The sequence below is a fragment of the Pelodiscus sinensis genome, chromosome 19 (genome assembly GCF_052426305.1).
Source record: "Pelodiscus sinensis isolate ZL-2025 chromosome 19, ASM5242630v1, whole genome shotgun sequence".
NCBI classification, from domain to species: Eukaryota; Metazoa; Chordata; order Testudines; family Trionychidae; genus Pelodiscus; species Pelodiscus sinensis.
In genome coordinates, this window is record NC_143070.1 from 33,276,939 (window position 1) to 33,293,508 (window position 16,570).

Genomic DNA, 16,570 nt, shown 5'->3' on the forward strand with positions numbered 1-16,570 from the left:
CGGACAAAATGGAGAAATGGTCGGAAGTCAATTGGACGACGTCGAATACGGACAAATGCAAAGTGCTCCACTTAGGAAGGAAAAATCCGTGTCACACACACAAAACGGGAAGCGACCGTCTAGGAAGGAGTCGGGCACAAAGGGATCTAGGGGTCCCTCAAGCTAATCAGGAGTCAACAGTGTGACACTGTTGTAAAAAAAAAGCAAACCTGATTCAGGGATGCATTCACAGATGTGTTGTGACAAAACCCGAGGAGTCATTCTTCCGCTCTCCTCTGCGCGGATTAGGCCTCAGTTGGAGGATTGTGTCCAGTTCTGGGCACTACCTTTGGAGGAAGAGGTGGAGAAATTGGAGAAGGTCCAGAGAAGAGCAACAAGAACGATGAAAGGTCGAGAGAACATGAGCGATGAAAAATGACGAAAGGTCGAGAGAACATGAGCGATGAAAAATGACGAAAGGTCGAGAGAACATGAGCGATGAAAAATGACGAAAGGTCGAGAGAACATGAGTGATGAAAAATGACGAAAAGTCGAGAGAACATGAGATTTGAAGGAAGGCTGAAAGAATTGGGCTTCTTTCGTTTGGAAAGGAGAAGACCGAGAGGGGACATGAGAGCGGTTTTCAGGTACCTAAAAGGGTGTCACAAGAAGGAGGGAGAAAAATTGTTCTCCTTGACTTCTGAGGACAGGACAAGAAGCAATGGGCTTAAACTGCAGCAGAGGAACTTCCAACTTCCCTGGTTCCTGACTTGAAGGAAGAGGTCGGCACCTATCTCCAGGAACGATGGAGAGGGCTTAGAAGATTCCTTTCGTGGTGGGATCTACCACTGGGCAATCTAGATGGCTTCCCACCAAGAACCCTGGGTTTTGTGGCCTACCCAGCTATGATTACTTTTCACAGAATACTAGAACAGGAAGGCGGCGCTAAAGTAGAGGAGGAACTTTTCTTGATCTGGTTTTTCTTCACGCCGCGCACAGTCAACCTGTGGAACTCCTCGCCACAGGATGCCGTGAAGACCAGGACTTTACCGGGGTTCAAAAAAGAGCGAGATAGATTCGTGGAGGTTAGGTCCATCAGTGGCTACGAGCCAGGATGGTTACGGAGGGTGTCCCGAGCCTCTGTTTGTCTGGGAATGGGTGACAGGGGAGGGATGACGTGAGGATTACCTGTTGCGTTCCCGCCCTCGGGGGCACCTGGCATTGGCCACTGTGGGCAGAGAGGACACTTAGGGCAAAATGGACTTTGGGTCCGACCCAGTCTGGCCGTTCTGATGTTCTAATGTGAGTGGATGGAGAGGGTCCACAGGGCGGTGTGTATGCGTGTAAGTAATGAACAAATCTCATCGCAACAGGAATCTTATATCAGACTCTTGATTGACACCACTCTGCTCCAGGAAGGACGTTTCACTCATAAGAACATGAGAACGGCCGTACTGGGTCAGACCAAAGGTCCATCTAGCCCAGTATCCTGCCTGCCGACAGTGGCCAGCACCAGGTGCCCCAGAGAGGGTGGACCGAAGACAACGATCAAGCAATTTGTCTCCTGCCATCCCTCTCCAGCCTCTGACAAACAGAGGCCAAGGACACCATTTTATCCCCTGGCTAATAGCCTTTTATGGACCTAACCTCCATGAACTTATCTAGCTTCTCTTTAAACTCTATTATAGTCCTAGCCTTCACAGCCTCCTCCGGCGAGGAGTTCCACAGGTTGACAACACGCTGTGTGAAGAACTTTCTTTTATTAGTTTTAAACCTGCTCCCCGTTAATTTCATTTGGTGTCCTCTAGTTCTTCTATTATGGGAACTAATAAATAACTTTTCTTTATCCGCCCTCTCCACCCCACTCATGATTTTATAGACCTCTATCCTATCCCCCCTCAGTCTCCTCTTTTCTAAACTAAAAAGTCCCCGTCGCTTTAGCCTCTCTTCATATGGGACCCGTTCCAAACCCCTCATCATTTCAGTCGTCCTTTTCTGAACCCTTTCCAAGGCCAAAATATCTTTTTGGAGGTGAGGAGACCACATCTGTACACAGTATTCCAGATGTGGGCGTACCATAGTTTTATACAGGGGCAATAAGATATTCTGGGTCTTATTTCTTCATAATTCCTAGCATCCTATTTGCCTTTTTGACCGCCGCTGCACACTGCGTGGAAGTTTTCAGAGAACTGTCCACGATAACTCCAAGATCTCTTTCCTGATTTGTCGTAGCCAAATTAGCCCCCATCATGTACGTATAGCTGGGGTTATTTTTCCCGATGTGCATTATTTTACACTTATCCACATTAAATTTCATTTGCCATTTTGTTACCCAGTCATTCTCTCCTTTAATAGCGACGGCAGGTCCTCCTGTACATGGACACGCCCGACTGGCCTACGCCTTTTCACAGGACTTTAATGAAGGTCTTCTGCCCACGGCCCACTCCAAGGGGGTCTCCCCATTTGCTTTCCGAGGAGCCTTTCCGCCGTTTAGCTCACGGCCGCGTCTCTGCCCGCCACGTGGGTTCTCTGGTGCTTCAGAAGGGTCGATTTCCGACTGAAGCTTTTCCCACACTCGGGGCAGTTGTAGGGCCTCTCGCCCGTGTGGATTCGCTGGTGCTGAATTAGGTTGGAGCTCTGGCTGAAACTCTTCCTGCACTCGCCGCAGCGGTACGGCCTCTCCTCCAGGTGGGTGCTCTGGTGGTTGCAGAGGGCGGAGCGGCTACAGAAACTTTTCCCACAGTCCCGGCACTTGTAGGGTCTCTCCCCGCTGTGGATTCGCTGGTGTCTCTTCAGGGCCGTGACGACGTTGAAACGTTTCCCGCATTCGGGGCACTTAAAGGGCTTCTCGGCCATGTGGGTCCTCTTGTGCGTCACGAGGGTGGACTTCAGGCGGAAGCTTTCTCCGCAGTCGGGGCAGGGATAGAGTCTCTCGCCCACGTGGATCCTCTGGTGCGTGTACAAGTTGGAACTCTGGCTGAAACTCTTCCCGCACTCGCTGCACTTGTAGGGTTTCTCCCCCGTGTGCGTTCGCTGGTGGCTGGTGAGGTGGGCGCTGTGGCCGAAGGTTTTCCCACACTCGGGGCAGATGTACGGTTTCTCTTGGGTGTGGGTCCTCTGATGAGACAGAAGGGTGGACCTGCGACTGAAGTTCTTCCCACACTTGGGACAGGCGAAGGGTTTCTCCCCCGTGTGGATCCGCTGATGGGACAGGAGGTTGGAGCTCTGATTGAAGCTTTTCCCGCAGTCGGGACAGGTGTACGGTTTCTCCCCTGTGTGGATTCGCTGGTGTTGGATCAGGTTGGAGCTCACGCTGAAACTTTTCCCGCACACGGGACAGTCGTAGGGCCTCTCGCCCGTGTGGGTCCTCTGGTGCAGGAGAAACTTGGAGCTGACGCCGAAGCTTTTCCCGCATTCGTTGCATTTGTAGGGTTTCTCCCCCGCGTGGATTCTCTGACGCAGAACGAGGGCTGAGCTTTGACCCAAGCCTTTCCCGGCGGAGTAGCGTCCTCCTCCCTGCTGGAGACTTGCTCTGATTTTCTTGACACCTCTGTTCCTGCGTGCGGATTGGCCGGGTCTCTTCCCCGAGTGGTTCCCCCGCCTCCTTTTTGGTCTGTGCTGAATTTCACAGGCGACTTCCGCCTCGGGATTCGGGGAACCTTCTCCATCACCTTGTCCAGACCCCACCTCTTGGGGGTCCACCCGCTCGGAACATTCTTGCTGGGAATTCTCCTCCTTGTCTTGACGCCCGGACCCATCACCTGTAAGGACACAGAGAGAATCCAGACAGTGTCACATTGTTGGCTCATATTTAGCGTGTGGTCCACTATCACCCCTCGATCCCTTTCTGCCGGACTCCCTAGACAGTCGCTTCCCGTTGTGTGTGTGGGACACGGATTGGTCCTTCCGAAGTGGAGCACTTTGCATGTGTCCTTATTCAACGTCATCCTGTTGACCTCCGACCAATTCTCCAATTTGTTTAGATCCGTGTTTCTTAAACTGTGTTCCGTAGCACACCCCTGGGCGGCGGGGCAGTTGGAGGTGTGCCACAGAGAACAAGAGTTCAAAATGGCCACCCTTAAAGGAGCAGGTGACTTTTTTTTTGGGGGGGGGTCAATAACTTTTCCCCGCCCTTCCTTCCCGGGCTTTGTTGACAGAACTGGATGTCGTCTAGACGCTGTTTGTCAACAGAAGCTTTGTCGACTGGATCTGTCGGCAAAACTTACATAAGAACATAAGAACGGCCGGACTGGGTCAGACCAAAGGTCCATCTAGCCCAGTATCCTGTCTGCCCACAGTGGCCAGCGCCAGGTGCCCCAGAGGGGGTGGACCGAAGACAACGATCAAGCGATTTGTCTCCTGCCATCCCTCTCCAGCCTCTGACAAACAGAAGCCAATGACACCATTTCTATCCCCTGAATAATAACCTTTTATGGAAATTATCTAGCTTCTCTTTAAACTCGATGATAGTCCTAGCCTTCACAGCGTCCTGTGGCAAGGAGTTCCACAGGTTGACTACACGCTGTCCACAAAAGTCTGTGGTCTCGACGGACCCTAGCTGGAGAGAAACCGCCCAGGATGAAGGAGGGACAAAGCCAAAATTCCTTTGTCCGCGTTTGAAATTCCTACCTACATTCCTATTGGCCAACTCTACCTCCATGAAATGATCTAGCTTCTCTTTAATCTCGATGATAGTCCTAGCCTTCACAGCCTCCTCTGGCGAGGAGTTCCACAGGTTGACTACACGCTGTCCACAAAAGTCTGTCGTCTCGACGGACCCTAGCTGGAGAGAAACCGCCCAGGATGAAGGCGGGACAAAGCCAAACTTCCTTTGTCCGCGTTTGAAATTCCTACCTACATTCCTATTGGCCAACTCTACCTGGGTTAGGTATCGTTAACTCCTTAGTCCCCATGAGCATGACAGACCGTAAGGAGACCCATCCGTCCTCCCAGCAGGGCAGAAGGACGGGACAAGCTCCGTGAAAAGGCCCAGGTGTTGTGTGCCGGGAGAATAGGAGAGCGGAGGACTCGGTAGGCGCAACGGATTCCTCACCTGCGCGGGGGTCTCTCGGACGCTCCCGTTCCTCCCAGCCCCGGAGATCGGGAACGCAGAGCCGCTCTCCTCGCGCCAGCCGGGAGAGCACGTCCGCTTTGGAAGCCGAGACGCCTGCGTGGGAGGGAACGGGGGCGGGGGGAAGGGTTGGTTTTGTTCGTTAAACTCGGGGCTCCGAGTGCTGTTAATGCGAGGATCCGCGGAGCGCACCCGGAGACGCGTCTTTTCCGCACCCGCCTCCCGGCCGAGACTGAGCTAGGGACAGGCCAAGGTCTCATAAGAGAGAGATCGTAGGGACAGCAGAGCGGCCACATTGGGGCAGAGCAAAGCTCCGTCTGCCCCCCCCTCACAGAGTCATGGGAGAGCAGCGCACACACACACACACACACAGAGTCATGGGAGAGCAGTGCACACACACACATGCGCACACACACACACGCACACAGAGTCACGGCAGAGCAGCACACGCACGCACACACAGAGTCACGGCAGAGCAGCACACACACACACGCACACAGAGTCACGGCAGAGCAGTGCACACACACACACAGAGTCACGGCAGAGCAGCACACAAACACACACACACACAGACACACAGTCACGGCAGAGCAGCGCACACACACAGACACACACACACACAGTCACGGCAGAGCAGCGCACACACACACACACACACACACACACAGAGTCACGGCAGAGCAGTGCACACACACACACACACACACACACAGAGTCACGGCAGAGCAGCGCACACACACACACAGTCACGGCAGAGCAGCGCACACACACACACACATACACAGAGTCACGGCAGAGCAGCGCACACACACACAAACAGTCACGGCAGAACAGCACACACACACACACACACACACACAGTCACGGCAGAGCAGCACACACACACACACACACAGAGTCACGGCAGAGCAACGCACACACACACACACAGTCACGGCAGAGCAGCGCACACACACACACACACACACACAGTCACGGCAGAACAGCGCGCGCACGTGCACACACACACACATACACACAGTCACGGCAGAGCAGCACACACACACACACACAGTGTCACGGCAGAACAGCGCACACACACACACACACACAGTCACGGCAGAGCAGCACACACACACACACACAGTCATGGCAGAGCATCACACACACACACACACACACAGTCATGGCAGAACAGCGCGCACACACACACAGACACACACAGACACACAGTCATGGCAGAACAGCGCGCGCGCACACACACACACACACACACAGAGAGTCACAGCAGAGCAGCGCACACACACACACACACACACACAGAGTCACGGCAGAGCAGCGCACACACACACACACACACACAGTCACGGCAGAGCAGCGCACTCACACACACACACACAGAGTCACGGCAGAGCAGCGCACACACACACACACACACACATACACAGTCACGGCAGAGCAGCGCACACACACACACACACACACAGAGTCACGGCAGAGCAGCGCACACACACACACACACACATACACAGTCACGGCAGAGCAGCGCACACACACACACACACACACAGAGTCACGGCAGAGCAGCGCACACACACACACACACACACACAGTCACGGCAGAGCAGCGCGCACACACACACACACACACACAGTCACAGCAGAGCAGCGCACACACACACACACACACACAGAGTCACGGCAGAGCAGCGCACACACACACACACACACACAGTCACGGCAGAGCAGCACACACACACACACACACACACACACACACAGTCACGGCAGAGCAGCGCACACACACACACACACACACAGAGTCACGGCAGAGCAGCGCACACACACACACACACACACAGTCACGGCAGAGCAGCACACACACACACACACACACACACACACACAGAGTCACGGCAGAGCAGCGCACACACACACACACACACACACACACACACACAGTCACGGCAGAGCAGCGCACACACACACACACACACACACACACACACACACACACACACACCTGCCCGCTCTCCTGACCGACGTCTCCCCTTCCATGTGCCTCCCCGGGAACCCCACCGACTCAGGGTCCAAGTTGGCGAAAGTCTCCTTTTCTGAACGGTCTCGCTCTCGCGCCCTCCTTCCTCTAGGCGCGGGCCCGCCCCCGTGCACGGAGATGCCACCCCCGACGCCCCCGCCTTTGAGGTTCCCGCTCGCGCCCCTCTCACACAGCCCGAGGGCTCTGGGGCTCGGGGAACGGGGCCGTTTCCGGACCGAGTTTCTGACGAAGCTGCAATCGGCGGCGACCAGCGGCTACGGCTGGCCGCGAGCAGTCGGACGTCCTGCGTCCCCGAGGGGTGGGGAGTCCCCGGGCCCTGCACCCCCACATTGTGGACGTGCAGGAGGCTGAGTTACCCCCACCCCTCGCACCCCAAATTCCCGTCAGCATCTAGGTACTGGGAGCAGCGCCTTGGGAAACTGAGGCACGCACCCGGGGGTTATGAGACAGCAGAACTGTCCCCCCTGGCACCAGCCCCAGAACCCAGCTCATCTCCTAAGGACGGTTAGACCAAAGGCTCAACTAACCCCAGGGTCCTGTTTTCCGACAGCGGCCAATGCCAGCTGCCCCAGAGGGATCACATGACCCCTCCCATCACCCATTCCCAGACAAACAGACTCGAGGGATACCTTCCCTGCCCGTCCTGGCTAATCGCCATTGATGGACCTATCCGCCATGAAGTAATCTAGCCCTTTTTTCAACCCTGTGAAAGCCCTGGCCTTCACCACATCCCCCGGCGAGGAGTTCCACAGGTCGACAATGCGCCGCATGAAGAAACACCTTCGTCTCCTCTTTTCTACGTCGAAACGTTCCCATTTTTTTAAATCTCTCCTCATAGGGGACCCGTTCCAAACCCCTCCGCATTTTTCTTGCCCTTTTCTGAACCTTTTCCCACGCCAAGAGAGCTTTTTTGAGACCAGGCGACCGCATCTGTAGGCGGGATTCAAGCTGTGGGCGTCCCATAATAAGGCGATAAGGAATTTTCGGTCTTATTCTCCATCCCTTTTTTAACGATTCCTAACGCCGTTTGCTTTTTTTGACGGCCGCTGGGGTGTTTTCAGAGAACTCTCCACAGTGACTCCCAGCTCTCTCTCGAGTCGTTGTCGCCAAATTCGTCCCCACCGTATTCTAGGTCTAGCTGGGATTCTTTTTCCCAACTTTGCATTCATCCGCATTAAAATCACGTCCAATTTTGCTGCCCAACCGCTTAGCTCAGTGGAAGGGACCATCACAGCTCAGAGGAGACCCCGAAACCAAGCGCCCAGCGCCACCGCGAGGCTGTGTGTGTAGCGGTGCGTGGTGCACATTTGCACATGCCTCGGTGCGCGGAAAATTATTCCGCCCGGGGTGGGAAAAGATTAGGGGGAACATTGGCCAGCACGGTGTTGTGCTCTGCTCCCTTCCTGACTGGTAGAAAAGTCCAGAATATCCTGACGAGAAGCTGCCTTTCTAATTGAGCTTTACGAACTCACGACTGGTGTCGTGAAAGCAGCTACGCCGGGGCTAATTCCTCTGCTTCGTTCACCCAAGAACTAGGGGCCGCTCAGTGAAATTAGCAGGCAGGAGAATTAAAGCAATCCAAGGGAGGATTTCTGCGCACACCGTGCGGCGTTAACCTGTGGAACTCCTTGCCAGGTGAAGGCCAAGGGTTCGGAAATCTAACCAAATCCATACATGCAGTCCCGGCACCTCCAGTCAGAGCTTACCTGGAAAGAAGGGAGCGTACCAGCACCTCTGTACACAAACGTCCGACAGTCTGCTGGGCTACGTGTCTTAAAGGGGCCGTGTCTCTTAAAAGGGCAATGCTGGCCCCACCTTTTTTTTTTTTTTTTTTTTTGCATGCATGCTAGGCAGATCCAGAATGGGCAGGGATGCGTCCCTAGACTCTGCAAAAAGTTGGGGATGAGAAGCAGGGATGAGAGGAAGTTCCCTCCCTCTGGCGCTCCTGGCCTTGGCCACTGAGGGCAGACAGGATGCCGGGCTGGATGGGCCTTTGGTCTGACCCAGTCTGGCCGTTCTTGTGTCTCCCTCTGAATCCCCAGGGCTTCCGATACCCGCCGGGACAGGAATCCTCACCCAGCCAGCTCACAGCCTCGTAATTCTCCCGCATCACGTCCCTGTAGAGGGCTCTCTGGCCTGGGTCCAGTAAGGCCCATTCCTCCTCAGAGAAATACACAGCCACCTCCTCGAAGCTCACCGGCTCCGCCACGGCCATCTCCTGTCCCTGGCTCGGCAGGCCACAGGTCGAACTGGAGCAAACGAGGATCGTATTCTGCGGCCTGTCAGGGTGAGAAAGGCGATGGGGAAGGTTTCAGATGGGGGGTTACTCCCTTTCACCCCCCCGATTCCCCTCCCCAACCTGATTCCTGCCCTGCCAACAGCCACCCTGTCACCATGGAGAATGCTTGATCCAGAAAGTGACACACACACAGTTAAGTTCCAAATGCATAGTTGTCTACAGCCCCGCCCCCTCTACCTGAGGCCCCTTCCGGCCCCTGCACCGCCTGCACCCCAATCCCCTGCCCCAAGCTCCCTCCTGCACCCGCCTCCCTCCTGGGCCCTGCACCCCCTGCACCCCAATTCCCTGCCCCAAGCTCCCTCCTGCACCCGCCTCCCTCCCGGCCCTCGCACCTCCCTGCACCCCAATTCCCTGCCCCAAGCTCCCTCCTGCACCCGCCTCCCTCCTGGGCCCTGCACCCCCTGCACCCCAATTCCCTGCCCCAAGCTCCCTCCTGCACCCGCCTCCCTCCCGGCCCTCGCACCTCCCTGCACCCCAATTCCCTGCCCCAAGTTCCCTCCTGCATCCACCTCCCTCCGAGCCCCCACACCCCGTGCACCCCAATTCGCTGCCCCAAGCTCCCTCCTGCACCCACCTCCCTCCCAGGCCCCACACCCCCCTGCACCCCAATCCCCTGCCCCAAGTTCCCTCCTGCACCCACCTCCCTCCCAGGCCCCACACCCCCCTGCACCCCAATCCCCTGCCCCAAGTTCCCTCCTGCATCCGCCTCCCTCCCAGCCCCCGCACCTCCCTGTACCCCAATTCCCTGCCCCAAGCTCCCTCCTGCACCCACCTCCCTCCCGGCCCCCGCACCCCTCTGCACCCCAATTCCCTGCCCCAAGTTCCCTCCTGCACCCGCCTCCCTCCCGGCCCCCGCACCACCTACACCCCAATTCCCTGTCCCGAGCTCCCTCCTGCACCCCCACCTCTTCCTGCCCAAGCCAGAGCATTGCCCTAGGAATGAAACAGCCCCGCTGCCGGAGCCTAGGAGGTCCAGTCGGCCCAAATCCGCAGGCCGGCTGTGGGTGTTCCTTGTGCGGCGTTAAGCACCGGCTCTGCGGCAGCGGTCCCCCTACGCTGGGCGCCTCCGGATTAGTGGCACGCCCACTGCCGGCCGTGTGTCTTTCCAGGGGTGGTGCACATCCCCGGCGCACGGAACAAAATTGGTTCCGCACGCGGACGGAAACAACTGGGAAGGAGCCCGGAAAAGCCGGCCGCTCCTGCGCTCCGAAGTTGGCCTGTGAAGCGACAGGACCTTCCGTTTCCCTCCCACCCTGCCCCCCAAATCGCCTGCCCCGAGCTCCCTGGGGAACCCATCCCGGTACGTCAACCCCCCCTTTCGATACGGTCTCCCACACTGTTCTAGCCAGCGAGTTCAGGGCGTCTGGATCGGGTACACGGACGGGAAGCGGGCTAGAAAGCTGGCTAGACTGTCAGGCCCAATGGGTAGCGATCAATGGGTTCTGGGCAACGTTTTCATGAATGACACGGAGGGGACGGATTGCACCCTCAGCGAGTCTGCGGATGACCCTCAGCCCGTGGTCCCCAACCAGATGGTTCGGCGGGCGCACATAAATGCCCTGACGGGCACCACGGAGACCACTGCCCTAAGCTATGGGGAGAGGTAGATACATTGGAGGGCAGAAGTAGGGTCCAAAGTGGCCTAGACTTGTGTTTCTCCACCAGGGGTACGAGTACAATTGGGGGCACTCGAGGGACGTCTGGGGGTGGGTCCGTCCACACCAGTGAAATGTGCCGAAAACGGAATTTTTGTTCGACGTTGGCCAGCGTTTTTATTCTGTGTGTCCTTTTTGCCCCCAAGAACGTCACCGAAGTTGTGTAACCGAATGTGTGGCGCTGGTAGAACCCAAAAACTGTGTGTGTCTCAAAACCGCCGGCACTGGGGGTACTTTGAATTTTTTTTTAAAAGGAGGGACTTTCTAAAAAAAAAAAAAAGTTGAGAACCACTAATCTAAACCCTTATTCCGCAGCTTATTCCGGAAAATCAGTTCCCAAACTGGGGGACATGCCCCCTTGCAGGGGGGTGGGAGGGTGTGAAGAAATCCCAGGGGGGCGGGGTGACCTAGCCACACACCCCTGTCAATCCCATCCAAAGTTTGCTGCTCTTTTTTGGGGAGGAGGGGCGTGACGATGTCTCAAAAATCAAAAAAAGAGGCATGATCCCGAAAAGTTTGGGAAGCACTGAGACAGGTTAGAGGATTGGGCCAAAAGAAATCGGATGAGGTTCGACACGGACAAGCGTAGAGTCCTGCCCTCGGGACGGAAGAATTCCAAGTATCGTTACAAGCTGGGGAATCACATGCATAGAAAACTGGATAGACTGTCAGGCCCAATGGGTAGCGATCAACGGCTCGATATCAGGTTGATGGTCGGTTTTCTAATGCCCCAAGGATCGGTCCTAGGACCAGTTGGCTGTGTCTACACCGGCCAGTTATTCCGGAAAATCAGCCGCTTTTCCGGAATAACTTGCCAGCTGTCTACACTGGCCGCTTGAATTTTCGCAAAAGTACTGACAATCTAACGTCAAATCATCCGTGCTTTTCCGGAAAAACGATGCTGCTCGGCTGTGTCTACACTGGGCCACTTATTCCGGAAAATCAGCCGCTTTTCCGGAATAAGCTGCGAGCTGTCTACACTGGCCCTTGAATTTCCGGAAAAGCAACGATGCTCTACTGTACAAAATCAGCCGCTATTCCGGAAAAACGATTCTGCTCCCTCTCGGGCATAAGTCCTTATTCCGGAACACTGTTCCGGAAAAGGGTCAGCGTAGACAGCCCAGTAGTCTTTTCCAGAAAAAAGCCCCGATGGCGAAAATGGCGATCGGGGCTCTTTTCCGGAAAAGCGCGTCTAGATTGGCCACGGACGCTTTGCCGGAAAAAGGGCTTTTCCGGAAAAGCATCCGTGCCAATCTAGACACACTTTTTCCGAACATACTTTTAACGGAAAACTTTTCCGTTAAAAGCATTTCCAGAAAATCATGCCAGTGCAGACGTAGCTGTTTTGTTCAACGTCTTTATGAATGACCTGGAGGAGGGGATGGATTGCAGCCTCAGCAAGTTTGCGGATGACACTGGGCTAGGCGGAGAGTTAGATATGCTGGAGGGCAGGGAGAGGGACCAGAGTGGCTTAGACAAATTGGGGGATTGGGCCACAAGAAATAGGATGAGGTTCAACAAGGATAAGTGCAGAGTCCTGCACTCGGGACGGAAGGATCCCAAGTATTGGTACAGGCCGGGGACCGACTGGTTAAGTAGCAGTTCTGCAGAAAAGGACCTGGGGATTATAGTGGATGAGAAGCTGGAGATGAGCCAACAGGGCGCCCTTGTAGCCAAGAAGGCGAATGGCATATTAGGGGGCATTAGGAGGAACGTTGCCGTCAGATCTAGAGAAGTGAGTGTTCCCCTTTATTCGGCTCTGGGGAGGCCACCTCTGGAGTGTTGTGTCCAGTTCTGGGCCCCCCACTACAGAAAGGACGTGGGTCTTCACCACGTCCTCTGGCGAGGAGTTCCACAGGTGAACAGCGCTTCTTTTGCCAGCAGCTCCAGAGATGTCATTATTCCCCTTTATTCGGCTCTGGTGAGGCCAGATCTGGAGTATTGTGTCCAGTTCTGGGCCCCCCACTACAGAGAGGACGTGGGCGCATTGGAGAGGGTCCAGCGGAGGGCGACCAAAATGATTCGGGCGCTGGCGCACAGGACCTACGAGGAGAGGCTGAGGGATTTGGGGTTTATTTAGTCTGCAGAAGAGCAGAGCGAGGGGGGATTTGAGAGCAGCCTGCAACTCCCTGAAGGGAGGGTAAGAGGGAGGCTGGTCTCTGTGGGGGCAGAACAATACTCAGGTTGCAGTGGGGCAGGTCTAGGTTGGAGATTAGGAAAAACGATTTCCCGAGGCGGGTGGGGAAGCGCTGGGCTGGGGTCCCTAGGGAGGAGGTGGGCTCTCCATCCCTAGAGGTGTCTCAGTCCCCGCTGGACCGAGCCCTGGCTGGGATGATGGACTCGGGGCTGGTCCTGTTTTGGGCAGGGGTCTGGACCCGATGGCTCCTGGGATTGTTGGGGGGCGACTTGCAAACTTTGCACATGGGAGAAAGAAGCAGGAAAGGCCCCATTAAGATACGACGTGGGTCCCGGCGGGCTCCAGCTACAAATTGGAAGGGGGGGGGGTAAAGGAGTCACCCTGGGGGGCCCCGCCCCGCAATGGGGCACCAGGAAGGGGTTTTCCTGCCTCGGCCCCTCACCGTCTCCTCGGGGCTGCAGGGAAAGTGGCTGAGAAACGGGAGGCCCCCGCTGCCCCCCCCCCCCGGGGTGGGGAGACTCGAACCCCGACCCCCCCGGGGCGCGGCCCTCACCTGCAGGCTGCGGGTTCGGGGCTGGCTCGCTCCGGAGCAGCAGCGGCTGCATCTGACCCAGGAAGTCCAGCCCCCGGCGGCGGAGCTGCCTGGCGCTCCGGCGTTAACTCCTCGCCTGCTGGATCCTGCTCCGCTTCCAGCGCCAGCCCCCCCGCCGCGTGTAAACGCAGCGCTCCGGAGCGGCGGGCGCCCCCTGGCGGTGCGGGCAAGGGTTAGACGCGCCTTCCATGGTCCCCCCCCAGCCTGTGACGACAGGGCGGGGGGAAACTGATTGGGGGGGGGGGGGAAGGGGGCGCTGACCCACAGGAAAATCAAAAGTGAGAACCAAAAAACCAAGTAAAACAACCCCCCTCCCACACACACGCAACAGAAAAAATCCCCCCTAAACCCAACACAAAATAACAACAAAAAGCCCCCAACACACAAAACAACCCCAAAACAACAAACAAATCTCCCCAAATCCACACTCAACACAAAATAACGAAAAGGCCCCCAACACACAAAACAACCCCAAGAAACAGAAAAAACAACCCCCGAAACAACAAACAAATAACCCCAAATCCAAACTCAACACAAAATAACAAAACACAACCCCCCAAAACCAGAAAACAAAAACAACCCCCAGAACAACAAACAAATAACCCCAAATCCAAACTCAACACAAAATAACAAAACACAACCCCCAGAAAACCAGAAAACAAAAACAACCCCCAGAACAACAAACAAATAACCCCAAATCCAAACTCAACACAAAATAACGAAAAGGCCCCCAACACACAAAACAACCCCAAGAAACAGAAAAAACAACCCCCAAAACAACAAACAAATAACCCCAAATCCAAACTCAACACAAAATAACAAAACACAACCCCCAGAAAACCAGAAAACAAAAACAACCCCCAGAACAACAAACAAATCTCCCCAAATCCAAACTCAACACAAAATAACAACAAAAAGGCCCCAAACACACAAAACAACCCCAAGAAACAGAAAACAAAACAACCCCCAAAACAACAAACAATTCTCCCCAAATCCAAACTCAACACAAAATAACAAAACACAGCCCCCCAAAACCTGAAAACCAGAAAACAAAAACAACCCCAAAAAACTCAGAACAACCAAAACCCCCCACATAACAAAAAACACAAAAACCCAACACACACAAAACAAAAAACCAAAAAGTCACAAAACAAAAACACCCCACAAAATAAGAAAATAAAACCAGCAAAAAAACCGAAAAACAGCACAAAACACCAACAAACCCCTGAAATACAAAAGAAAACAAAAACAAGCCAACCCCCCCCAAACCAACAAAAAACCTAAAAACTCCTAACAGCAACCCCCAAAACAAAAACAAAATAAACAAGCTACAAAATAAGCCTCTAAACAAAAAAAAACCCAACAAAAATAAAAACAACATAAAAACAATAAAAAAAGAAAAACAACACAAAACACCAACAAACCCCCAAATACAAAAGAAAACTAAAACAAGCCAACCCCCCCAAAACCAACAAAAAATCTAAACACTCCAAACAACAACCCCCCCAACAAAAAGAAAACAAGCTACAAAATAACTCCCCCAAAACAACACACAATAAAAACAAAAAAACCCAACCCCCCAAAAAAGAAAACAACAACAAAACCCTAAAAAAACCACCCAAACAAAAGAAAACAAAACCCAAACCCACCTCACTGGCGTGGCCCCCGACCGAGAAGCAGACAAACTCCCCACAATCCGCTCACACTCCAGACTTAGGGGGGCTGGGGCTAGTAGATTTTGGGGTCCCCCGTTAGGCTCTGGGGTGGGGCCAAAAATGAAGCGTTCGGTGTGGGGCAGGGCGCTGGCAGTAACTGGGCTGGGGGTGCAGGAGCAGGGTGGGGGAACCACAGGGCTGAGGCACCGGCACTAGCTTCCCGATGTTTGGGGGAGCCCGTAGCTTCGGGGGCCGGATTCGGCCCTTGGGCCGTAGGTTCGCCACCCCTGACCAGTGTTCCCTGTAAGCGAGACACGTGGGCGGCCGCTCAGGAGAGTTTCCAAAACCGCCCCGCCGATTCGCAGCGCGCCCGCAGCTCGGTTTTGTTTCTAGGGTTGGTGCACATCCACACAGGCATCGGTGCACAACACAAAATTTATTCCGCTCGTGGATGGAAAAAAAAAAATCGGCGCGTGGATGGAAAAGATTAGTGGGAGCAGTTCCCCTATGTATGGCATAGCAATACACAGCTAATGGGGAACCGTCATAGCAAAAACGATTTCCCGAGGCAAGTGGGGAAGCGCTGGGCTGGGTTCCCTAGGGAGGGGGTGGAATCTCCATCCCTAGAGGTATTTCAGCCCCGGCTGGACCAAGCCCTGGCCGCAATGATGGAGTTGCGGTTGGTCCTGCCTTGGGCAGGGGGCTGGACTCGATTAACTTCTGCTGCCGAATCAGAAAGGCCTGAAAATGATACGCCTTCCTTTTGCATTCGAAATTCCAGTCCTTTCTTAAAAAAAAAAAAATTGGCTCCCAGGACAGCTACTCATTTTCAGCCCTATAGGAAATGTAACAAACGTTAAAAAGAAAAAACCCAGGCCGCTGTTTTCTGCAGAGAGGCAAAGTCAAGACTTTCCGGCTCTTTCCAACAGAGCAATAAAACGTTGGGCTCAATTATCGTTCCCTGTGCCGGCCGCCTTGGCAACATCGCTGTGTGAATGTTGGGGGACGGATGTGTCATGGAAGCGGGTGGAAAAGAACCGAAACTTGCCGGAGCAGCTACGTCTCGACGTGGGTGTTGAACGCTGAACCAACATTTGCCGCTAAACGTTATAGAACCCTAGAACGGACAGGAACCTCAAGCCGA

At 54.7% G+C, this 16,570-nt stretch overlaps 1 protein-coding gene and 1 long non-coding RNA gene across 2 annotated transcripts; one reads left to right on the forward strand and one right to left on the reverse strand.

Moving 5' to 3' along the window:
* Positions 1-224: 224 nt before the first annotated feature.
* LOC149523100 (uncharacterized) lies at positions 225-539 on the forward strand. Its single transcript, XR_016347404.1, has 2 exons — positions 225-389; positions 425-539. It is a non-coding gene; the product is annotated as an uncharacterized LOC149523100 (long non-coding RNA).
* A 137-nt stretch (positions 540-676) lies between these two features.
* On the reverse strand, positions 677-13,865 carry LOC149523101 (uncharacterized). The gene is made up of 4 exons (XM_089771353.1): positions 13,733-13,865; positions 9,165-9,367; positions 5,033-5,146; positions 677-3,740 (listed from the first exon to the last, which is right to left on the reverse strand). The coding sequence occupies exons 2-4, from the start codon at positions 9,301-9,303 to the stop codon at positions 2,470-2,472; spliced, it is 1,524 nt and encodes a 507-aa protein (XP_089627479.1). The 5' UTR covers positions 9,304-9,367; positions 13,733-13,865; the 3' UTR covers positions 677-2,469.
* Positions 13,866-16,570: the final 2,705 nt, after the last annotated feature.